General features: G+C 41.4%; 2 protein-coding genes across 3 annotated transcripts in view; both read right to left on the reverse strand.

Moving 5' to 3' along the window:
• syt18b (synaptotagmin XVIIIb) overlaps positions 1 to 25,259 on the reverse strand; it is a 367,435-nt gene that overhangs the window by 236,034 nt on the left and 106,142 nt on the right. The window lies entirely within an intron of this gene.
• alx4b (ALX homeobox 4b) lies at positions 467 to 23,534 on the reverse strand. The gene is made up of 4 exons (XM_026175678.2): positions 22,762 to 23,534; positions 12,564 to 12,877; positions 4,314 to 4,442; positions 467 to 3,988 (listed from the first exon to the last, which is right to left on the reverse strand). The coding sequence occupies exons 1-4, from the start codon at positions 23,102 to 23,104 to the stop codon at positions 3,668 to 3,670; spliced, it is 1,107 nt and encodes a 368-aa protein (XP_026031463.1). The 5' UTR covers positions 23,105 to 23,534; the 3' UTR covers positions 467 to 3,667.

The following is a 25,259-nucleotide window of genomic DNA, read 5'->3' on the forward strand; positions in this document are numbered from 1 at the left end:
TCTACTGTCAGTGCTTTTTTTGCATATACTGTATGAAAAGTTCGTAGGTCACTGTTGTGATCATGCAGTACACTGCTGAGTGTTTTTAGAGTCTGAAAATTTTACTTTTCTCTTTATTGTGCTACTGCTGAAAACATAAAACATTGCACAACATTATTTCTTATTGTTTATTCAAGAAATGTTTTCAGCTGCTCCCAAATTCACAAGGGACAAAAACACCAAGTAGCTCCAAAAGTTATAACTATAGAGCCACTACTTTTGGTTTTTCAATGTGTCGGTTTAATAATTGTTTACAAGTCGCTGTCCATCTATCCGTTAAATACAATCCTACAGCCAGCATTCACTCACCCAAAGAAACAGCCCAAATAAACCAAACTCCTTCTCTTTCAGAAAATGATTGTGGTGGACATGAGTTAAATTTCTTAACCTTTCAAAGAAAGAAAAACAAAACTATTTGCACTCATTCTACCACTGGAGATCAATTTATTTCAAAATCATTTAGAAACCATCATTAACAAACACAGCGAGTTACTTCTGTACAAAAATACAGCACATGAGCAGCGCTAAATATGGACGGGCTTCGTTTTTTTTCTCTTTTTTTAGTTTTTCTTAGTTTCTCCTGGGACAAAACCAAAACCACGTAGTCTCTGGCTTTATTAAAGGAAGCGTCCCAGTGGAATAGGCAAAAATAATGATTAAAAAAAAACTCGGACAATCTAAGTGCAATAACTTATTGCACTGGCACAATCATACATGGAAATATTTGATTAATATACAAAAAAACGCTTAAAGCCATAAACAAAATGTGAACAAGTTTTCAGCCTTTCTTCCATGGCTACTTTTCAAAATAACAAAGAACATAATTTTACATTTCTCGGCAATATTAAGGTAATACTTCATTTGCTTATCTCTTGTGGTCCATTATTTGACAAATAAGCAAAACAAATGTACAAGCAAATGAACAATATTATTTATATTGTTCATATTCACACAATATGACATTACAACCATGGATTTCAATTGCTTTATTTCAGTAGTATCAACACGGACGGAGCTGCAGAGGAGTGGAGCACTGAGGGAGTACCGGCAACGCAAGGTCAACTTGACAAAGTAAGGATTGAGCCACACATTTCTAATCTTAGAGGTCCTTGTCTTTTACTTTGCTGAGGTTTGAGTACCCTCTGCAGGGAATATATAAAGAGAATACAGACATCATCATCTGGTCCTCCTTAAATGGTCTTTCCTTGCACACACAAAGGTAAACGTTAACATTTTTGATGTTTTGAACGGAAAACATGGTTGTACATGCTAGTGCATGTGAGTCCCTCTCTTTGGGACGTCTTCATAAAGAGACCAGAATGACACTAAAAATGAAAAGACAATGTAGAGGCTGAGCAATCAGCATTTTTCCCAAGAAGCAAATAAGTATTTTATCCATCTTTTTCTGTGCAGTCACATCATTTCAGATTATCTGAATCCTGTTGTTTTGCTCTCTTTTGCTTGTGCTTGTTTCCATCGCACTGTACACACAGTGAGACAGAGAGCAGAGGAGTAGTAAATGGACAGTTCTTATGTAGCACGTTTGCTTGTATCAGTCCTAGGCTTGTATTAAGCCTAGCTCAAGACTAAAAGAAAACGTTGATAAGGATCCCCGCTGAAAAACGTTTTAGTCCAGGACTAGAATTATTCCAAGTCCAGGAAACTAAACCTTGAAGATTAAGACCAGTAAGCAACCACTAAGAGGACAGAGCCATGCAAGGTGTGGGCCTGTCACTGAGATTAAACTGGGTTTGCTGTCTTGCCCAGAGAGGAGAATCAAACTGCTAACCCTCCACTTCATTGTCAAATTATTCTACCACCTCAGCCGCAGCAGAACGGAAAAGGAGAACGGCAACACAAACTTTCATCACCACGGTGGGCTCATGATCAGCTGACTTAAAGCACATGGCTACCATGCAATAAGTTTCACAATGCAGACGTCAGCCAATTATCATGACTGGATTTTGGTGTTTTTGGCTGTCATGTAAAATACCTTCCTAACTGTAACTGAAATATGAAATGAGGGAGGTGAGCAGTGGCCAGCGGGCCCTTTTGTTTTGGTTTGAGATGCTGACGCAACATTTAGTAGTTGAATAGACAAGTATCACCATTAAAAGAGGGTTTTTTATATTGCTGAAATCTCAGATGTGACTGCAGCAGTGGGTCACAGTAACTCAACCACTATAATCATATACACTTGATCAATGAAGTCATTTGTCAAGCAAAAGCACCAAACAAACTGTTGAATTGATGTTTAACTTTATCTTATGTTACCATAAACTGAATATCTTTGGGTTTTGGGCAGCGAGACATTTTAAGACGTCACACTGGGTTTCTTGCCATCATCCACGCAGGAGGAAAGAAAACCGATATGTAGCCCAGCATGCGTCATAGAGAGATCAGCCAAAAAGCTAATGAAGCCTGTCTCTAGCCTCGGCCTGGAGCCCAGCTCTGGTGACAAGCTTATTCCGGCGGGGTAACACACACACAGATACCCCTACAATCACTGGACATGCTCACCACATTCCTGTAGTCCAGCTCTAATGTCATCACATTGACCAAACATTACTGAATGCTCTTCGGGACGATTAGGCCCACTGATTTGGCCTGCAGTCTCTGGCATGTATAAGATTCTGTTACCAAGCTATGAATCGAACCTTCATCCCTGCTGAACCCGCGTCTAGTGATGAAGCGATCACTTCTGTGTGTGTACCGTATGTCCTCACCATGTAGACTGTGATGTACTGCAGCTTTCACAGGGCAGAAAGGCTCATTTTGATGCTAATTAACTGTGTCTATTCCTGCTGGTTGCTGATTAGAGCTGGCGTGGTAAGCTGGTGTTGAAGGTTGCTGCTGTGCATTCCTGTGCCAATGGAGACACCATTTCCTGTAACCTGAAGCCTGAGCCTATTAGTTGAACCTGTGGAGGGAACCCTGGGAGGGAAATGACAACTTCATTTGAAATTGCTGCCAATCCAAGCCCTGCCCTCCACCCAGACTCAATTGGCAGGCCATGTCTGCTCTCGCTCAGTTAGACTCTGTTCACTTACTCTGCCCTTCTCTGCAGGGAAATAAACTCCCAACAACATACTAGTGAAATGTACAGAAATGAACTGGTTTATGCAGTGGAACAGAATGGTGTGTGGTGGGATGGTCGGTATAAAAGATAGGATGAAGAAGGCAAATGATGTGAATCAAGATCTGCTCTTTAAATGACGATACCGTACTTGGCATTATAGGCTATAAGGCTATGAGGACATTAATAAAACCAGGTTTGGGTTTGCTGAATTTTACTGAAAACAGCGTCATGTTAAACGGTTTATTGGGGTGTAAACACCATAGTTGCATGAGACCTGAGAGATCAAGGAATCAAGAATGAACATCTAGGTGATATTCTCATCTAAGTCACACCTCTGCTTGTCTCTCACTTTCAGCATCTGCTGATTATCATAGACACAGTTGTCTTGGTTGCATCGGCAGCTGCGGTGGCCTCTGTTATCTCCACAGTCTCTCCCTGTTCATTTGACCTGTGTTATCATTAGTGCTCGCCTCCTCCCCCCATAGTGCTTGCTGACGGCTGCTCCGGGGCAGGGGCCTTATGGGGGCAGGTTGGGATCGGGCTGGAACATCATGTAGCCCAGGAGATGGCTGCACTGTGTTCCTTGGCCTTCATACGCAGCGCAGCTATGCTGGAGGACTTTCGATCTGGATCAACATTGAGATCATAGCCATTGATTCCCCCACCGATCCCAGCGCCCCCAAACAGACTGCCCATATGAGTCTGTCCCATGTGGCTGCTTCCTGGACTTGGTACACCCAGGAAGTCAGAGACGCCTCCAGGACCGTGAGGGTGAGGGGGCATGCAGGAGGGCATAGAGTCACAAGGCACGACACAACCGGGCACCGGAGATGCCCCGCTGCTGCTCCCTATCCATGAAGGGTTCTGGATCTGGAGAAGAAAAGGAGGAGATATTTTCATAATAACTGTTGTTTCAAATGAACACATGAAAAATATTAGTCCCGCCATAGTAATCAGAATCAGAATCAGAATACTTTATTCATCCCGAGGGAATAGTCACCTGCACAGAATTATTTTTGATTTGATTTGATTTTTTTGCCACATCAGCTGCTGTTAATAGTAGAAGCCCTCAAATTTAACACTTAGACCGAAGAAACGTTAAGAGAGAGCAAATTTCACACTTCCTAACTGCAATTCTGATATCTGCCATCAGGTGTATCTGTAATGTGCACACCACTGAGGACTGAACATTTACCTGTGCATAGTTCTCAGGTCGAGTGAGCAACGGCAGCTCGTAAGCTGTGGAGAAGTGCGTGCGGACCTGTTGCATCTGGCCAAAACGCTCTCTCTTCCTCCACTTGGCTCTGCGGTTCTGGAACCACACCTGCGAAGAAAACAGACTATCAGGAAAATACCTCTAACCAAATAGAGACCAAACACTATCAAACAGAAATGTGAATATCCTTCTTAAACGAGGCCATTAAAGCTCCTAAAAAGTACACAGAGTGCTTTAGTTTTTCCCACAGAAAACTGGGCCATCTTCTTGCTAAGAAAGACAAAGTAAAAGACCACATAAAATGAGGACAGTGAAGCAAATAAATTCTCCCGCACATGAAAGTCCGAGACCCGATTTTAAGACTTGACGTGTCTTTAAAGTGCCGTCCACACTGAGCTATTGATGTGAAAATGGTGAGTCTCCCCTGGTGCTGCATGTTTCAGCTCCTCCCTTTGATACACAGACGTCTGCCTCCCTTCAGGCTGCCCGCGTCGACAGATCCACATCTGGGCCTGTAGCCGTGCATAAATCACTCTGAGAAAGGTGTGCTCTCTCCCACATGTCAGCACAGTGGGATCCAGTGGGGAATCCTCTGTATAATCCATGGAACAAATGTTGAACTTTTGACCAGGACATATATATATATATATCACCTCCTACATCGTTCCCTCGCTCACCTGGAGACCGCTGGAAGCACTGTGAGAATCATGTTCTTTGATTTCTCCAGTGCCTTCAACACCATTCTTCCCTCGGTTCTAAAGGACAAGCTGGTGAACTCTGGAGTGGACCATCACCTCACTACCTGGATCCTGGACTACCTCACCGACCGACCACAGTATGTGAGGACTCAGGGCTGTGTGTCGGACAGGGTCGTCTGCAGTACGGGGGCCCCACAGGGAACGGTTCTGGCTCCGTTCCTCTTCACCATCTACACTGCAGACTTCTCCCACAATTCCACCCAGTGCTTCCTGCAGAAGTTCTCTGATGACTCTGCAATAGTCGGCCTCATCACTGATGGGGACGACAAGGAGTACAGAGGTCTGACCCAAGACTTTGTGGACTGGTGCCAGCTGAACTACCTCCAGATCAACGCCAGTAAAACCAAGGAGCTGGTGGTAGACTTCCGCAGGCACAAGCATTCTCCACTGCAACCACTGAACATCCAAGGTATGGACATTGAGGCTGTGGACAGCTACAGGTACCTTGGTGTTCATCTGAACAATAGACTGGACTGGACTCATAACTCAGACGCCCTCTACAGGAAAGGGCAGAGCAGGCTGTACCTGCTGCGGAGACTCAGGTCGTTTGGAGTGGAGGGCCCACTCCTGAAGACCTTCTATGACTCTGTTGTGGCTTCTGCTATCTTTTATGGCGTGGTCTGCTGGGGCGGCAGCATCTCTGCTGGGGACAGGAAGAGACTGAACAGGGTGATCCGAAGGGCCAGCTCTGTTCTAGGATGCCCTCTGGACCCAGTGGAGGTGGTGAGTGACAGGAGAACGGCGGCTAAGCTGTCATCCCTGATGGACAACATCTCCCATCCCATGCAGCAGACTGTGACAGCACTGAGCAGCTCCTTCAGTGGGAGACTGCGGCACCCACGGTGTGGGACGGAGAGATTTCGCAGGTCTTTCCTCCCCACTGCTGTCAGACTCCATAATAAAGACTTTAACTGATCAAGCACACACATCCATACATATGCAATAATACTAAGTGCAATAATCCTTTCTGGCATCGTTGTATTTTTACTCAGTTGTATATAGTATTTGTATTTGTATTCTATTTTTATCTTATTGTATATTTATTTTATTTTATTCTACTGTATATAGTATTTTATTTTATTCTATTCTGTACAGTTGTGTACTGTATTTATTCTTATTGTATTCTAATTTTTGCCTCATAACTCTTGCACTGTCCACTTCCTGCTGTGACAAAACAAATTTCCCACGTGTGGGACTAATAAAGGTTATCTTATCTTATCTTATCTTATATACTGTATATATGAGCATAGAGTATATGTATGTGTGTATATTCATCATTAGCTTTACTGAGCATTGTTTGTAGCACATGAAATGACTACTGCTCTTCAGATTTGTAGACTTGCTACTTCTCAGAGGGTTGAGCTTTCGGGAACCTACTGACAGACCAAGTGCAGGCTGCTTAGTCCACTTCTCCATGACTGCAAAGTAGAAGATGGCTATGAAGGCTGAAGCCTAAAAGAACTCCCCAAGAACATTTCCCCCCTAAAATCTTAGTGTTAATTGATGTGATGCCTAATACACTGTAGAAATTCATGATGTTCTACATACTGGAAGACAAATCTCATCACTTTTGCTCTTCCAAAGGTTTCTTCCTTATCTAGGGTTACACGATATTGATGAGTGTGGATAAAAATAAGGAAAAATACATACTAGATATTGATTACACACATACAACTACCTGGTAAAATAATTAATGTTTTAATAAATGAAGAATTCATTTGTTCTAATAACAAACAATGAAAATAATATTCAGTTGCAAACTTAGTACTATTCTGTTTTATGTAGCCCAGTTGTGTGTCCTATTGTTTTGGGAACTAAAATGAAAAGAAGATGATTAGCAAATAAAACAGTACTTTGCAAAAGTACTGTTTTATTTGGCATAGGCATGAACACATTTATTCTTCAACACAACCTGAACTCTCTCAGGCAAACTTGCGTGTAGTTTCTTTAAGCGGTCTGTGGGAATAGTTCTTCAGGCTTCTTGAAGGACATTTAAAGGTCTTTTTTGGGTGTTAGCGGTCTTTTGTTCTATTCTCTGTGAAGATTTTGAGGTCTGGGCTCTGGGGAAGCCATTACATAAGCAGTAGTGTTCTACAGTGTATTTTTTTTCTATCCAGGTATAGTTTTACTGCATTGTCAGTATGTTTGTGATCATTGTGATGTTGAAGCTGCTGCCAATGAGATGCTTTCCAGACGATATTGCATCAAAATCTCACTGGGTCCTTGACACCATGGGCTGAAATGCAGCTCCAAGCCATGACAGAGCCTCCATTGTATTGTACAGGAGGCTGCACTACCTCTCTCTTCACTTTCTCCGTACATATCGACAACCAGAAATATAAAATCTACCTTCATCACTCCAGAAGAGCTGTTGTCACTGATTTTCAGTCCAGTTCTTGTGTAATGTGGCATACCTCTGCCTTTTCTCCCTGTTTCTCTACCTTCAGAATGACTTCTTGACAGCCACCCCTCCACTCAGGCAATTTCTGATGTGGTTCCAGTAAAACAGTAGATGGACGGATCTCACATGTCCTGTGTCAGGTATTTGCTGGATTTCCACCCCTATTTTTTAAGGACCTGACCTTTTGATAGACTTGCCACTTCTTCTGCCATGGTGTGTTATCTTTGGCATTTTTTGTAGATTCAATAAAATAAATATGAACAAATGATGCGCTTTTGTAACAGTTGGCTAGTAAAAAAGTGCCTAAAGATAAAATTTAAAAGTGATTCTTTACTAAGATGCGTTTTACATACAACACTGGTTCCCTTGAGTTCCCTTGAGTCCCCATATCCCTTGAGTTAGATGCTTTTTTTATATTTGAGTGATGCATAAGTCACTGTTAGCTGGGTTAACAAACAAGAAAAAACATTCATCTAAAAATGGTCAGTTAGAAAGATTGGACTGAAAATGAGAGAGAAAAAAGAGCCAATGTCCAAACAAAACCTTAGACCATTTTAAAAACTTCTGAGAAAGTCTGGCGCCTTGGAAGCAAAATATAAGGAAATAAAGGGTAGTCCAAGACTTTTATACAGTACTGTATGTTTCAAAATAGTCAACAGATACAGATTAAACCATACAGATTATCACAGCAACTGCATCTTTCGTTAAACTTTTTTTCTGTAGAATTTTCTCACATCTCCTTGCGAGAGAATAGAAAAAGCAGAGGGGGTTACTGGGAGTCTCCACATGTTTATCTGTATCTATTTGTTGGTTGTTTGAATCTTATCCTCCCTGGAGAGAAGGGGGAAACTTCTTCAAAGAGAAAAGAGAGGGCAGCCTCGGTTTGACACAAGGGTTAGGACTTGGATTGTTGGGCTGATTCCCAGCCCAATCAGCTTGTGGTTTTCACAGTCCCTGACATGCAATTTCCCTTCAGTCATCCCCTTCAAATCCCCACTCTTGTCTCTGGCCATTTCTCTCAGTCAACAATAAAGTTTGGTGGCAGAATTGAGCACTGTCGTACAAATGCATATTTGCAAAATGCTGATTTTCTTATAGTAAGGACTTGACTTTAAACATATGAGATAAGACCACCTATAAGCACCCTAACCTGCAAACTCATCGTCTCATTTTTTTAGATGCATTGACCTCCTAGCAAAGTCAAAGTGAATAACATATCCATATGTCTGTATTTTTGCAAGAAACTGACGTAAAGAAGTCTCGTCTGACTCCGACATTCTTTGGGTCAGCTGGTGAGATTAGAGAACAGCTCACCCTTACTGAGTGGTAAGCTGATATGTGAGGTTGTGACTGAACCCCAATGTCAAGGTGAGGGGTTGGAGCCCTTTGAATTATATCATATGTTTGGAAGTAGGTTTGTGGGTCTATTTTATACTCCTCCTGAGGATTTGGGATCTATTATTGTTTAAGATTTGTCATGCCTTTCCTTTGGTGGCTCTTTGGTTGCACAAGCTCATAATATCACAAGTTTCCAAATATAAGCCCCAACATGAAAACAGCAACATTAAGTTTCATTACAGCCTCAGTTCTACAAAGATATGTTACTAATGTGATTAATGTATTACCAGCTCAAGGACTTAATTTTCCTCCAGATATATGCAATTCTGGCAAAGTTTGAAAGATGGCGTATAAGTTTGTCCATTTACTAACTCGCCACAGGTAAACCACAAGGTCTTTATGATGTCCACGGTACCCTCATTTAGTTTTATAGTAAATGTAACAGTCTATTGATACAACAGTGATTGGTACAAGCCAGGTACATTGTAAACAGTTAATCACAATGTAAACTTACTTATATTCTAAAGCCATTTCAGACTCTTCAAGAATTTTTCAGGGCCCTGCACGAAAAATACGTGTTTCTTTCTCAGCAAACCTAAGTTTTTAATTTTAATTGTGATTTTGACAAATAGAGATGCCTCATTCAGTTTTCATACTGTGCTGGCACCACATGATATGTAGCTAGACTTCCTGGATTTTTATAATATTTAGATACATGCAGGACAAGAGCATCTGCTGGATCAACCATCAGAGTCGTACTGCCCTTCCCTCCGTCTTTGTAAACTAGCCTTAATTTTTGGTTACCTGTATTATGAAAATAGTCACATTTCATTTAAATATTTATAAAACTCTTTGAGGAAATGTTGTCAGAATAGCAACAGAGCCTGATGAATGACCTTCTTGATTCTGGTCTTAGATTGTTATCAAAAATATTTAAAAATCGCATATTTCAAAGCTCTGCTGTCAGTCACCCAGCGCCGTTATTGTACTCCCACTCCTGTGTTGAAGCTCAGGCTCTTCTGTCCCTCGCCACCCCGCCCCCAACTCCGACCCCTCTCTCCATGTCTCTCTCCTCCCTCCGTTTTAAGTCAGTGAGGGGAAGTGGGGATATTGGAAAGTGAGATGGGAGAATGTTCAAACTGGAGCTTGTTTTCATTTCATGTTTAATTTCCTGATGCCTAAGCCCTCGGCTTTCCGCAGCTAACCCCTCTGACCTTTGAGAGGCGTGCAGACAAGAGCAGTGGACCAGGCGTGCACACACATACACACAGAATCACACACATTTGCATACCATGTTATACTCACATTTCAAAGTTGCTCTCCAAAAAATGCAGTATTTTAACCTGGACCCTCTCAAGCACTTACTGGAAGCTTTTTCATAAACAGTTTCTGAGCACATATATTTCCCTTGTCTTGGTTTCTGAGTGTGTAATGTTTCACAGAGAGTTTGCTCTACGTAGCTTTTCCTTTGAACGGCAGTAGGAACAAGACCCCTGCCAAATAGTTTGGCAGAGAGATAATTCGGGGAACATTGTGGAGTCAGATGTGTCCCTTGCTGCTCCATCTCTCATAGTCCCTGACTTATAAATTCATGCAGTTCTTGAGAAACTGGTCACTGCTGTCTTTGTGCAAACAGTTTTCCAATTAACATAAATTGTCTTAATTGTTTGTCATGATGAACACCAGTGGTTAATAATATATAAAACCCAAAATGATGCTATTTACCAACTACACACACTCACGACTCCTGTTTATTTTATTTTAGCAGACATCTGCAAGGAAGGTGGCTCAGTGGTCTTGGAGCTCAAATAGCTTGGCGGTGATACAGTAATTGCTAAAGACGCTGACAGCGAAATGCAGCTTACAGAGCCATTAAAGAGCTTTATTTATGCTCCAGAGCCAGCAGGCAGAGAGAAAGGAAGAGGGAGAAAGGGAGGGCAGAGTCCACAACTCCAAAAGCAGCTTTGAAGTCCAGCCGTCTCACCTCATCTCTGTCATCTAGGACCACTGCAATTGATAGACTGCCTCAGCAGTCAATCACGTACAGCCTCCTCCTCAATAAAAAGTAGGCCGTATGGTGAAGTTCAAGTCACGAGGCTCTGAGCTAATTGCTTCTAAAGAAAGTAATGGCACCAGAAGTCACAGATTGTGTTATTGGAAAGCTGCAGCCTGATTTTATGAAGACATTCAACATCAAAACTGAGGATGAAACCGTAGGACCTTGACACTAGCAATTTGGCAGAAAACATCTGTATTCTGGATTTCAATTGCTGTTGTTTTGCAGATGAAAAGGATTCTCGATAGCTTTCCGAGCATCGAGTGCCCCTTGGTATTCAACAATTGGATATCCCTGGACTTTGTCTCAATGTACCTTCAGTTGAAATTGTGGGGTTTAGTCTTGATTGCGTGCATATTTAGGGTTTGATTTTAGAAGTATGGGTCAAACCTCACAGTGACTCAACAGAGTCTGCAGTGTGCCTGTCAGATGAAGACGTTAATTATATTCATCTGGGGCATAGATGGGTCTGTGTGAATGCAACATGAATGTACTTATTTTACTGTACCATCACAAGGACCAGGCCCGGTTCTCTGTCCCTGACTATGTCTCGGACTATGTGTGGAAATTGAAACTGGCATCTCAAAGTGTTTTTTATATCCATGCCAAAATAGCTTTGATGGTGTTCCATGTGTTTTCCCTCGTTGCCTCCAGAGCTGTGCAGCGAAGTAGTTTAAACATGGCGGTGTGGGGAGAAACCCTTGGCCTCTGACCCTTTCCAGAGTCTACACCGTGTAAGTGCTAAGAGCAGCGTATTCCCTAAGTCTCCTCCATCCCACTCTGATCTAAAACTGGCAGGCACAAAGACAGATGGAGAACAATAGGCTTTGCTGTCTAATGCTAGGAACAGTCTTTGTAACTCTCAGCCTTCCCTGTCAGTTCCCCCAATGATTATCAGCGTGCAAACAACTGTACTCATGGAAACTGTCTTAACAAGACAGAAGGACACCATCAGCTGCTTCAGCAAGTGCACGGAAATGACATATGTTTGTATTAAAGTCTCAAAGTTCTCCAGTGGACAGACAGTTGTTAATTTCCCACTCGCAATGCAACATTGTCTTTAACACGATCATGCTCATTCCTAAACCATATGTTTTATTACAGTGCCAATAGAATCAAAACACCTAATGTTTGTTTGTTTGTTTTTCCCTGAACCATGACTCTGAGTGGGGGGGTATGCATGTGACCCAGTCTGTCTGACATCTCTATGCTGGTGTTGCTCTTACATCATCATAATTATGTTTGTCCACAAGCGCAACTAACCAATCACACTGTTGTGATGTTGCTTTGGACTGTCGAGGAAAACGAAAAGAAATTATTTTGTTCATATAAAAGTCTCTTCTGGGACAAGCATTACAACTGTTTTTATTAATTAATGTATACAATATAATAAATATATTAGCAAGTTGCTAGTGATAGTTTTGGTCAGCTGCAATCTTGATCCTGGATCAACATTTTTGTGATTGATATAGGAACAACAACAACACGGGGATATGTCATAAAGTAGATTAATTGTGTATTACAGTAATTTGTTTCGATGACATAAATAAAATCTGGTGATATTTTGATTAGATGACAGAGATTCATTTTCTCTTATAAATAAAGGACTTCTTAGCTTATGTCAATGCAGAAAGGTGCTTTTCAAGCGTAACCCTCTGTTTTGACTTCATCCTCACCTGTACACGGGCCTCTGTCAGGTCTGTCCTGAGTGCCAGCTGCTCACGGGCATATACATCAGGGTAGTGTGTCTTCTGGAAAACCTTCTCCAGCTCCTCCAGCTGGTAGCTGGTGAACGTAGTGCGATTGCGCCTCTTCTTGCCTTTGTTGCTCTCGGCCTCGCTTTTTTCCAGTGGGCTAGAAAGGTCCGACCCCGGGCGCTCGCTCTGCCCCTTCACTCCAGTGTCCTTTAGGTTCAGGTAGCTGCTTTCCATCCCAGGAGGGTCGACGCTCTGGGGCAACTCAGACTCTGTCAGGCTGCTGCTGTCCTTTCCTGTATTTTGGAGATAAGAAAAGTAAAGAAGAGGTCAAAACGTTTATTTTTAACAGTTTGTTCTTTTAAAGGGGCACCACACAAATTTTATACGTTCTTTTTTAGTTCAAAATGCTCTCAAGCACTAAATCGCTCAAGTACTCCTTCTGTGGCTTCCTGTTACTGCTCAAAACTTTAATGTGGAATTTAAAATGTGAAAATACAAGCGTTTGGGTGAAGCATTAAAAGATGAAGGTAATACTTTATAACTATACCCACAACTAAAGGTGTAATTCCCCTGTAATTAAATGGAATCTCAGTGTATTTTTATTTAAACTACAGTGTCATTATATTTATATATAAATACTTAAAGGTAGGTACCTTGCCTTTTAATTACAAGAGAAGGACAATTAAATAATACAAAATTATGAACCATGATGCTCACCATCATTAGGACTTTTAAATAACAATGTAGAAATATAAAGATATAAAAAGACAAGATTAAGTAACTCCATAATGCAACCCAAAAAGTGCAACGTTTTAACGATATTTACGTAGTTCTTAAAATTACTCACACACGACTTAAATTTACTGACAGTATAATTATTTCTTTTTTCCTGTAAAAACCTAACTTGTTACCCCCTTTCTTTCTAGAGTACCAACCTTTAAGTATTTGTATGTAAATATAATTGCCTTGTAAGTTTAAATGAAATGTGCTGAAATTCCATTTGATTAAATATCAATTACACCCTTGGTCGCTGTTCGTATTATAAGGTGTTAACAACTTAGAAAACATTCTCAAATTTGACTAAAGTGTGGCTTTACTGTGAAATCAGTTCATTTGTGTAATAATAAACAGACAGTTATCTTTCTGACCATCTCACAGATGAATAAAAACCGCCATGTGTTCTCAGTAATAGTCCCACGTTTACAGTTAGAACATTCATTAGAGCAACGTGTCTTTAAAATGTGGCTGAATGATCACATTCAAGCCACCAAGAGTGTCTGCTCATCGTCACATTACAGCATCCCCGCCAAATGACATTTACTTTAAGCACACATCATCTCTGTGATGTTTTATTTTAAGGTTCAAAGGCCTCGTCTGTGTGCAGCAGGAAAGAAAGTTTGAAAGATATGTCACGACGCATTGGTGTGACCTGCGACACAACCCTCGAGCCCTTCTCCCCTCACATCTCTCAATCACGCCACCTGAAATCCGAGCCACACAAAATCCTGTGCGTCTCGGGCCGTGTGTATGGCGGGCCTTGTGTATGGGGGCAACCACGCTTACCCCACGGCCTTCCCCCTGAGATGTAAACAACATTGTGTTTGTCACCTTCAATTTTCAGTGCATCCATTTTGTTACAGACCTTGCTCTGTTCCTGTCAGCACATGCTGGCTTTTTGTTTCCTTTTAAGAGATGAAGAAAGCTGTCCCTTCTCCTTCAATAAACAAACAGCCGTGTGAATAAATAAGCAGAAGGGCTCTGGTTGCAGGCCAGTGAGAACAGTGTGCTCGGTCAGCCTCTGTTTGCCTTTCCTGCAAATGGGCATGGAGAGTGCCCTGTCCTAACTGTATTGGTCTGAAACCAGCGCATAATGGTCTCCTCCATATAAACAGACTTGTGAGTGTTGTGCAACACCACCATTACTTTAATCCAACAGAATTTTTCTCAGAGTTAGGAAGTGCCAAATGATTGAAAGTTATGGGCTTGTATGCATGCATTTGCTTTTGTTACGTTGCATTTTTCTTCTGAGTAACGTCAGTAATCGCTGTGTGTCATTCTTAGAAAGTTACCTCACTGAAAGAGTTGACACCTTTTGACACACAGTGAGTCACAGAGTCTTGTTTTTTAGTGGTTAACAAGATGACTGAATAGTTTTAGGGTGATGAAGTTAGGCGGTGGTTGTCTGCAACAAGCATGTTTGTTTTCATGGATTAGTACGCTTTGGGCTTGTGTGTCCCACAATGAGATGTCAATAGTCATCCCCTCAGAACTGCTGCAGCCCTTCCCTGCTTTCTGGCTCAGACCTACATGGGCTGAAACACTAATGGAACAACACAGCGTTGCCCAACTGGAGTTCATGTCCTCATACAGCAGTGGCCTACCTGTCAGATCTTTTTACAGTCTCCATGCAGGCAGATATTCTGACATCACCAACCCCTGAGCTGGCCTCGTATCCTCGAGCTACGTACAGTCATTTTATTCTGCCTCTGGGCAGGAGCATGGCTCTAGTGTTAGTAAAGTAAGACAGGTCAACTCCAGGTTCCTGTCTGGCATTTGCATCTGTGAGAGAAAATCCAGTTATGCCCCTGAGCAAGGGGCACATATCCTGTGAGACTGCAGCTGCACACAGATGAGGAGATGGGAAAAGGGTAGGATGGAGTGTGGGAGGTACTCCAATTTGTCAGTGCAATTAAAAAAATGATTTAACATTTTGTTAAATACACATATTTCTTTTCTTATCCAGACATTGGATCCACTGATCAATGCCAATCCCATAACCGTAACTAAATGTGAGGCTACCGTGAGCAGCCTGCTAAAGGCATAAGGACTGGAAAGATGAGGTAAATTGCTTGCCTGTCACTAAAAAATTCCACCAGGAAGTAACATATATATAACATATAGTCATGTAAAAGAGGAAAACTAAGTACACCCCATGATTCAGTAGCTTGTAGAACCACCTTCACCCGCAATAACTTGAAATAATTGTGTTCTGTATGACTTTACCAAATGTCTCACATCATTGTGGAGGAATCTTGGCCCACTCTTCTTTATAAGGTTGCTTCATTTTACTGAGGTTTGCTGGCCTTGAGGTTTGTAGCAAGAACTTAAGGTCTCTTTGGTTTCTGGAGCATTTCAATTACGTTGAGGTCGGGCTTATACTGGGCCATTGTAACACCTTTATTCTTTTCTTTTTCACTCATTTTGCTTTAGATCTGCTGCTGTGCTTAGGATCATTGTCTGTTTGCATACCCCAGTTTTGCCCAACTTATAGCTTTTGGACAGATGGTCTCACATTTGACTCTAGAATACTTTTGTATACAAAGGAGTTCACTGGTCGACTCAGTGATCCTAGGTGCCCAGGTCCTGTAGCTGCCAAACAAGCCCAAATCATCAACCCCCCACCACCATGCTTGACAATTGGTATGAGGTGTTTGTGTGGATCTGCTGCATTTTCTTTTCACCAAACGTGGCACTGTGCATTATAGCCAGACATCTCCACTTTGGCCTCCTCTGCTTAAAGGTCACTAAGTTCTCGTGGTTTGTTTAGATACAACTGTGCAAACCTAAGCCGTACTGCCATTTTTTAAATTTTTCTTTTAGAGAGAAGAGTAACTTTCCAAACAAGCCATACTTATTCTGTCTTTTTCTAATTGTACTGCCTTGAACTTTAACATCTAACATGCTCAGTGAGGACTGTAGAGTTTGAAATGTCGCTCTTGTCTCTGACCTTGGAGTGGATTTTCTGGGACAGTAATGATAACATTGTGTTAACACACATCTGAATGCTCCAAACCAGCAAAGTGCTAAAACTTCTACTTTTAGAGAGGTGGTCACATTTGCTAATGATCAATTATTCAAATGCATTTGATTAGCAGTGCCTGGCTCCTACTTACCCTCTTAATTCCCATGGAAGCAGTAAGGGTGAACTTAATTTGTCACAGGACTGTGTCTGGTAAAAACTTTGTCATTTTCAGTTCTTTGTGCATAGATCCAAAAAACATGCCCTTTAACAGAAACATTGTAGGGTATGACAATCAAAGAATCCTGAATAGAAATATATAGGGGAATTTGCCAAAGATACTACCAAAGAGGGGCTTTGTCCTGCCCTTGCATCCAAAGAGCCATCCTGAGCTACGTGCTTTATATCAGCTGAACCCAGAAACATATATTTCAATCCAGTTTTATTGCACTGATGCACACACACATTTAACTTTCATGACCCTTTCAGTTGTGTGGTGGCATGCTGTGTCTCATATCCCATTTTCAGCACTCTGATGGGATAACCGAGTGACAGTGATTGTGTCAGCACTCAGGACTGGGTTGTAAATTCATCCATAATGTGGTAAAACTTTGCTCAAGCGTGGTGGAGGTATAACGTTAAAGGGGAACATTTTTTTGAGGCAAAGTCACTCATCTAAACAGATTTCATCAGATCTGAGTGGTGTGTTTTTATGCCCCTTACACTGTTTAAACTGTGGTTATGAGTCTCTCTCCATTCATTTAGGTTGGGATTTGATGTTGTTATACTGCAGTATATTGCACTGGAAATCCCATAAAGCAGTATTGACTATTTGCAATCATTTGCCTCAAGATTCCTTAACTTTGTTTGTTGTTCTTTCGTTGTTCTTTGGCGATTTTGCAGGAGAAATTGAGACTGTTGCGAGTCAGTTTTGATCACCTGGCTGTATTTTGCTCTTCCTGAAATCTATTTATAGATGTATTTTGGGCTTAACTAGTTACTAGTCTACAGTTAGTTAACTGGCTACAGCATACATCCCTATAAGTGTTAATAACTGTCTCATCCATCAGATCCAAGAAGAGACTTAATCAGGGATTTTCCCACGCTGAACTCTCCCTTTAAGTCTCTGAGCTTAACCCAGTCTTTTACCACCATATTTTACACTGGAATCTGCAATAATCAACATCTTTTGTCTGTCTAGTATGCCAAACTCATCCCTTTTCTCTCTGTCACGCTAACCACACAGAATCCTTTCCCACAAGCATCTTTCAGTTTTCCCGCATGCTGAGCTGTCTCTTCTGCACGCTGCTCCGGAGAACACAGCCATCACACACTGCTTTCTTTTGGGAGCCAAGATTCCACTGCGCTGGCTCCGAATTTTTTTGGCATTCACAGGAATGTGTTTTTGACAGTTGTTCTAGTTTGAGCATTCAGCAACGTATATGTGAACGCACCATCTGCGCAATGTGCCAGTTTCTCTGTGACAAGCTGCAGACCTCTTCATTTAGCCGAGGTCAGATGTTTACTAGGGTCAGCAATTTAATCACTGCTGAAAACAGAGAGAAAACATCAAAGTGTAATTTAACTGGTTGTAAAGCAACAGGGCACCCTCTCGGTTTTTATGGAACGGGACAGGGAGGGTCAAGTGAAGCCAAATAAAAGAAACACTATAAATTAGTAACCTGGGGAAGGGTTAATGACCAAACACTAAATAGGGAAGGGAATGCTTTTAAACAAAGTGCTCTGAAATGTTCTCTCAAAGCATTCGGAGCTGACAGCAGCACTCCACCAAATAAAGTCAAATATTCCTTCAGGTTTGGTTGTCAACAGGTGACTATTAATTTACAGTTAATGTCGGCTCGCAGACATGCTTCGGCCCGGATTATTTTTTTTCTGCACCGCGCTCTAAGACCTGATGTTGACTGTTGTTTCCTCAGTGGAAGGGAGGCTCCCAGATGTTCCTGAGGAGAGATCGATGCCAGCGGCTCATGCAAGAATGCAGATTCCCTGGGAAACAGAAAAAGTCTTTCTGTTAAACCTCACTGCTGTCATATTACCTTGGGCTGGGTCGCTCACTGTCTCATATCAAAATGCGCAAAAAATAGTTGTGGGGTTAAGGTCGTTTGAGGGGAAACTAGTGGAAGAAGAACACAAGTGTCTTTCTTAAACGTGGAGAATCTTGAGAAAAACATTCACGTGTTTGAACTGTATATAAACTGCATATTAAGCATTAAGATAAATAACATTTGCCACTCTTGGCAAATGTTATTTATTGGCAATGTAATGTGGCAATGCTGCAACATTACAATTAGGTTGGTCATTACAAAATCCCTCTCTTCTAGTAGATCACAGTGGCAAGCAAATTCTTGCCATTCCCATGTCTCTTTTTGATCACACTACAGTCCTGCGCGGCCATATGTTCGCATTGTTCAACAACCCTGCAGAGGTTAGATTAGAGTCAGATTTAACTGATGAAAGTAGTAAAGGTGAAGCCACAGAGCCAGACTCAGCACAACAGGCCCCACAGTGTGTGCCAGCTGGCCCGAGTCAGTCGCTTTATTTTTGGTATGTGTGTTACCTTCGCCTGTAAGAGGGATGACTGAATGTTTAAGCATAAAAGCAGCAAAACACAGCGGAAAGAGTGAATGCAGGAACAGATACAAGCAGGAACTTGACATTGAGAAAAACAACACCCCACAGTACAAGATCTCGGGTTGCCAAAGCTATATGGATGTATATTTCTTTTCATGGCGGGCCAGTTGCTGCTCCTTTGCGTCCCGAGTCACACATTTATATGAGCCACTGCTTCCAAGCATTCACTCATTACGTATTCGAATTTATTCTGGTTCGCAGAAGCATGCTGGTACGATCACAGGTGTCACTCTGGCGCTCGCGTTTTTGCTAAAATCAACACAATGTGTTAGTCATCAGCACATGTGTATCCTGTGACATCACTTCCCCAAGCCTTTTAATGCGTACTTAGAATACTGTATTTTGACAGGACGCTTTTAAAGAGCTGCCAGGACTTTTTGAGCTTGTGTTTTGGTTTTCATATGCTGAGAAAATGCTTTACATATCACAGGATGCTCAATGTCCCACTGAGGAGGAGGAGGGGTTGTTTAAAAGTACAAAGATTGACAATTGTTGTACTTTCGGAGTGTATAATTTGCTTTGGTTATTTTGTGAAGAGGCGAAAAGGATATGAGCCTTTAGCCCGAGTTGTACTAGTATTACCACAATACTAGTGTCTCTCTGATTGCCACCTTTAAGCCTTACTTTCATTTTATAAATACTGAGTGAGAATACTCTAATGATTGCTTTATGTTCATGAAACAATATGATCTCCTCTCTGAAGCGAGCAGCCCCTATCAAAGGCAAAAAACTGAAATTAATTAAAATTAAACAGTGAGTTCAATAAAGTGCTGTGCACGTAAACAGTCGTTCCCACACATGTGCCGCTTTCCTGGAAACCCTCTCATTTCTCTCGAGTCTCTCAAATCATTACCCAATCTCCATGTCTGTTTCTGACTCCTTGCTTATTTGTACAAGGTATTGTTGAGACAGGGTTATGTAAACCAGTCCCACTTTGTCATCTTGGGGACTCTCTGTAGCTTCGGAGATCTGATGTTTGGGGAGTATGAATAATAACTATAGGATCCAGTAATGCACATCTGCCTTGCATTAATGCGGCCCTCTCCTGCGGCGCTGACCTGCATTCCTCAGCTCTCGATCAGCTCCAGGGATTTTTATTTCATTCATCGCCATGTGAGCAGGTAGTCGGCTCCATCCCTGTCTTCACTGCAGGACAGTCTACCTGATTAACGTAGGCTTAGAATGAACAGTCCCACCGATCGGAGCCACTACTGTGCACGGCTGCATGTTGATTCATGCTTGCTGAGTCAGGGTTGTTTTCTGCTTTTTCTACACACGTGGTTTATGAGACAACGTTGTATTATTAATAAACAAGATTTAAGAGTATATCCACACCACCTGAACCTGGATGTTATTTTTTAATAAAGTAAAAAAAAAAAAAAAAAGCTTGAAATATTTTGATTAATATTTAAATTGGATTTTAAAATATTTCTTAGATTTCTATAACTTTACAATTTTCTCAGATGAATTGTACTGAGCTGCACTGAAATCATGTGAATGTAAAGGTGTTTCAGGGGTTTTGGATCTCCTAAATCAAAGGTGTAAATTTAAAAGAAGAAATGTGGATATTATGGAGCAGTTATTAAATACATTCCACGATAATATAAAATTCCAGTTCTTTGCACTTTATGTATATTTAAAAAATGGCAGTTTTAATACATATCTAAAAGAGATGGCCTAGCTGGTTGCCTCTCTTTTGGGTGTTTTGATGTATGAAAACAATTTCATGTAAAATCTTCAGAATGACATAGAGATTTGCCATAAACAGCTTTAGAGCCGTAGCTGAAGTTACCACATTCAAAATTCCCTTTGGGGACAAGACAGTTTTGTCATCATGATGGAGATAAAGCATCAGTATTGAGCAATATATCTCCCATTGAGGACCACACATAACAGCACAACCCTGTTGACGCCTGAGGCTTTGGCAAGTCCCCAAAGTATCCTCCCCAGAGCCACGATGCCTTCATCTGGCTGCAACATTTTCAATATTAACATTGCACAGCTCTCCTCAAGGGAGGCAATGTTGCATTTAATGATGGTGTTTAAATGATTCTGTCAATGCACTTGCCAAGTCGATTTAGTTCAGTGCAGGGGTGCTGAAAATGTTGGAGGCAGAAAAGGTGACAGTTCAGACTAAAGTGAAGAGTGACACCATTTTTTTTTTCTCAGAACAAAAAAGAACACTTTGCACTTTGTGGCTGTGTGATGGTGGTTATACAAAAATGTATACTGCCGGTCTCCTCCTCGCAGATCACGCAGAGCAGAATTAGACCAAAGCACTTTTATTCATTATGTGTAATGAGCAGTTTTTAGATCTCAAATTTTGGAACTTTTCTGAACTTCAGTGAGAACTGCATTAGATGCATTTAGGATGGATTGCTGCAAAGGACTCGATTCACTTAGTTTTAGCTGTGATCCCAACAGATGTTTTCGTCTATATCACTGTGGTAAACATCTGGAATTGACGCCAACCGGTCTGCCTCAGTGTTCACCAAAATCTGATTTTTGATGTAGAATATTATAGAGATATGACATAAAAATATTTAAGATTACTGTCTGTTACTTTTTTCACCCTATTGCCCTTTTGACATTTTGTTACTCGGAATAATTTGAATCGGATTCATCGGCTTAATAAAGTTGTCTGTTTTGATTTTAATAAAAGCAGAACCTTTTCTTTTGCCGACCTTAAGCGTGGCTCCAGAATTGTCGATTGTCGCAAAACTGTAAAGCTTTCATTATAAACGCTATTTAAATGCATTTGGTACGAAGTTGACTACACGGACAATTAAGGGACATAAACTAAGCATTGCTTTTGGCTTATAAACCTCCATCAAATGGATTAATTAATATTAACAAAGACACCTGAAAAAAGAAGAATTTGCCCTTTTGTGTTTACTCTCACAGAATAAGCAGGACTTGCTGGAAAGAAAATTATAGGCCCTGCACATCCAAAAAATTCTCCAAAAATTAAGCCTTATGTTTCATAGGCTGTAAGGCTGAGGGTTCCGCGTAACGCAGACAGGTCTCAAAGTGCCCCAAATAATAATAATAACAGCAATATTCCACGAGTTGAGTTTATTTGTCAACGATCAAGATAATTTATTGTTGACGATAACATGCTGCAGTTGTAGTTGAGTGAGAATAGTCACAGCGGTGCTGCGGGCTCGCCAGTCCAGCGATGCAGTGACAGACACAGGAAACAAAATTCTGCGTTAGTGCTTTTATTTTGTAGCGTCAGTGCGCAAAAAACGGACAAAAAGTCGATTTAAAGGCACAAAAATACCAAACTGCCTTTGGTCAAAGCGCCTCATTAAATCAAAATAAAACCCAGAGGTTTGATGCATTAATTATAAGTCACCTTGCAGATGTACAAGTACCTAAAATCCTTTAATCTCACTAGACTTGTAAAAAAAAAAAATCAGCCTACTTCTAATATTTACTTTTTCTGCAATTATCCGGATTTAAGGGCTTTAATGTGAAGGTTATATTCCTGAGTCAGAACCAGTTATGCTCAAAGAAAATAGGTCTGTTTTTCAAAATGTGTTTTCTTTTCATACCTCGGCTTCTCCAGTCAGGCTGATGGGTTCAACAAACGAACACTAATGCGCACACTTTCTCCTCCTCTCTGCTCTACTTTGACAGCTTATTTTCACACCGTGTGTTAGACAATACTATAAATTGCACTTATTGCTTGCAAATGTCCGGTCCTGCCTCGCATTTCCGTTAAATTTCTGGCCAACACATATATTCCCTGCAGAAATCGCACTTTGTCTTGTGCGCACTCACCATAGCAGGAGATGAGCGTCCCGTTGTGTGTGCTGTCCGGGTGCAGCTTGCTGCCTTCCGGGGGAGTTTTGCAGGTCGGTCGCTGCATGAAGAGCTGGTATTTGTTGAAGGTGCCCTCCTCAGCGCCATCCAGTGACTGGCAGTCCGGCTGGAAAGGACTCCTGGACTTCTCTCCGTAAGCCTGCCCTTTACCCGGAATGAACGTGGGACTGTATTTTGTTTCAGTGGTTGGGAAAGTCCTGAAAGGGTTCGCTTGGTGATCTCTACTTTGCGCAGTAGATGTACTATAATATGAATCCATCGATGTCATATCGCAGTATGAGACGCACGTATCTGCGTTCATACCTAAAAAGATATATTTTTAAAAAAATCCACACGGTTCTTGTTTCCCTCCCCTTCTACAGACAGCAGATATTCTCCCAAATTTCTCTCGCACTGACAGGCTCACACTGCCGCGCTCATGCACACACACTCTCACACTGGCGCATCTGGGACTGGTTAAAAAATGAATCAGATGTTTTCCAGAGACTGCAGACTGAACAAATGCTAAAAGCCCCCTGAAGGTTTGTCGGGGTAAAGAGAAATGCCTTCCTCAAGCTGATGCCGCCTCAGTAGCCTACAGTGGATCAGACACACGCACACGCAGCACTCCGACCTTCAGGCTCGACGCACGTCTGAAGTAGGGCCCACACCGAGCTTCAACCTCCGCTATTATGCAGCCAGTAGAAATGGGAGGTCAAGCTCAGAAGGGGGACAGTTTTTTTTGTAAACACGCGGGAGATACAACACATGACATTAATGCAATTAGGGGATGAATATGACCGCTTTGATTCCCGTTGTTGCATGGCGTAGGACCTTAACCTCCTACTTAGAGAAAAAAATTATATATTTTTATTAACCTTTAAAGGACTCTTCCCTTCCTTTCCGGGGAAGCCAGATGCTTATTAAATGACATTTGTGGAAACATTTGTGTTCCAAATATGTGGGGGAAAAGAGAGAAAACAGCACAAGTGTAAATGGATCAAGCCGGAAATTCGAGCAGCAACAGCTCCTAAATTCAGTCGTCGTTAGACTTCAGTGTTGCATAAATGTTTTGTTTGTGTTTATGTTGTGGAGGCCCGCACGAAGCGCATTATCAGGGGGGGTCCGTTACTGCGCACACGTCCATTCACAGTGGAGGAGAATCAGAGCATCATTAAGCAGCTTTGCCATTTGAAAATGAGCACTTGTAAATATCGAATTGGCCTAATTATGAATCGTTAAGCCCATCATGCTCGCTGAAATAGGTTACTTGGCTTCGTGCGCAAAGATCTGGTACAACGAAGCCGCGCCGGCAATTTGCCTTTTCTAGACTATAAAACGCTGGAATGAAGCGGTTAAGGAAACAAGATGGGCCTTTATGTCTGTCGGTAGTCAAATTGGTTAAGCTGGCTCCAATCACGTCCTTAATTTTAGGATATTGTCAAGATTACCTAAGAGTTTGAGAGACAGCGAAAATGAGAAAAATAAATCCCAAATCTTTTACAATCTGGCGCAACCGAGCGTGTCTGATTCGCATTAATATCACATGGTGACATGGTAGTATACGGCAATAGTCCCTTAATATTTGGCCAAACATCATTATTATTATTATTATTATTATTATTATTATTATTATTATTATTATTATTATTATTATTTGTTTCTGCATTTATTTTTATTAATCTAAATTCTCGAGTCCTCTTCTCTTTCTTTCTTTCAGGTTTAATTAATTTTATAACTTTTATTTGTGGCTCTTGTTTAGCAACATGATGCAGTATACTCAGCCAGCAGGAGGATTGAATTTCTTAAAACATAAAATAAAAAGAGACACCAATAAGCGAATTAGCTCTATTTTTAAGCTGTTAGCGGTTTGTTTTTGTTGCTTTTTTGCCCGAAGCAGTAATCTTTTAGTATGCATTATGTTTCTTTCTCTGAGGAGGTCCCTTTGTTCACATTTTAAATGTGTTCACTTGTAAAATAAGAAAAGAGCCAAATGACCGGTTGAGGCCCGGTGCACGTGCAGTTTGTCGGCGATGTCCTGTCCACCGCCGGCATCTCTCCGGCTGTGCAGATATTCCTTAACGAGGCTTTTGACTGTTTTGTTAGTAAAAGTCTCCCGCAAAGAGACATTTCAGATATAATGAGTATGACTCTGGCTGCACACCACACCGACCCCAACTTTTCTTTAGTCATTTTCTTTTCTTTTTTATTTTGAGCCTGTGTTGCGGCTGGTAATGTGAGGGGCGATTAAACCTGTTCGGCTTTTATACTTCAGATCCCTGCAGTTTATTTCAGCTGTTTTATGTCTTCGTGTCTCGACGAGAGCACGAAGCACACGAATATAAACAAGCAGCAGAAAGCTTGGCTCCCACAGAATGATCAGTGTTTGTTTACGTTATCAACATTATGATGTGAGACAGAAGACAAGACAAACATACGGGTTTTTAATGCAGTCTGTAATTATTCATTTCGCACTG

The sequence above is a fragment of the Astatotilapia calliptera genome, chromosome 7 (genome assembly GCF_964374335.1).
Source record: "Astatotilapia calliptera chromosome 7, fAstCal68.1, whole genome shotgun sequence".
NCBI classification, from domain to species: Eukaryota; Metazoa; Chordata; class Actinopteri; order Cichliformes; family Cichlidae; genus Astatotilapia; species Astatotilapia calliptera.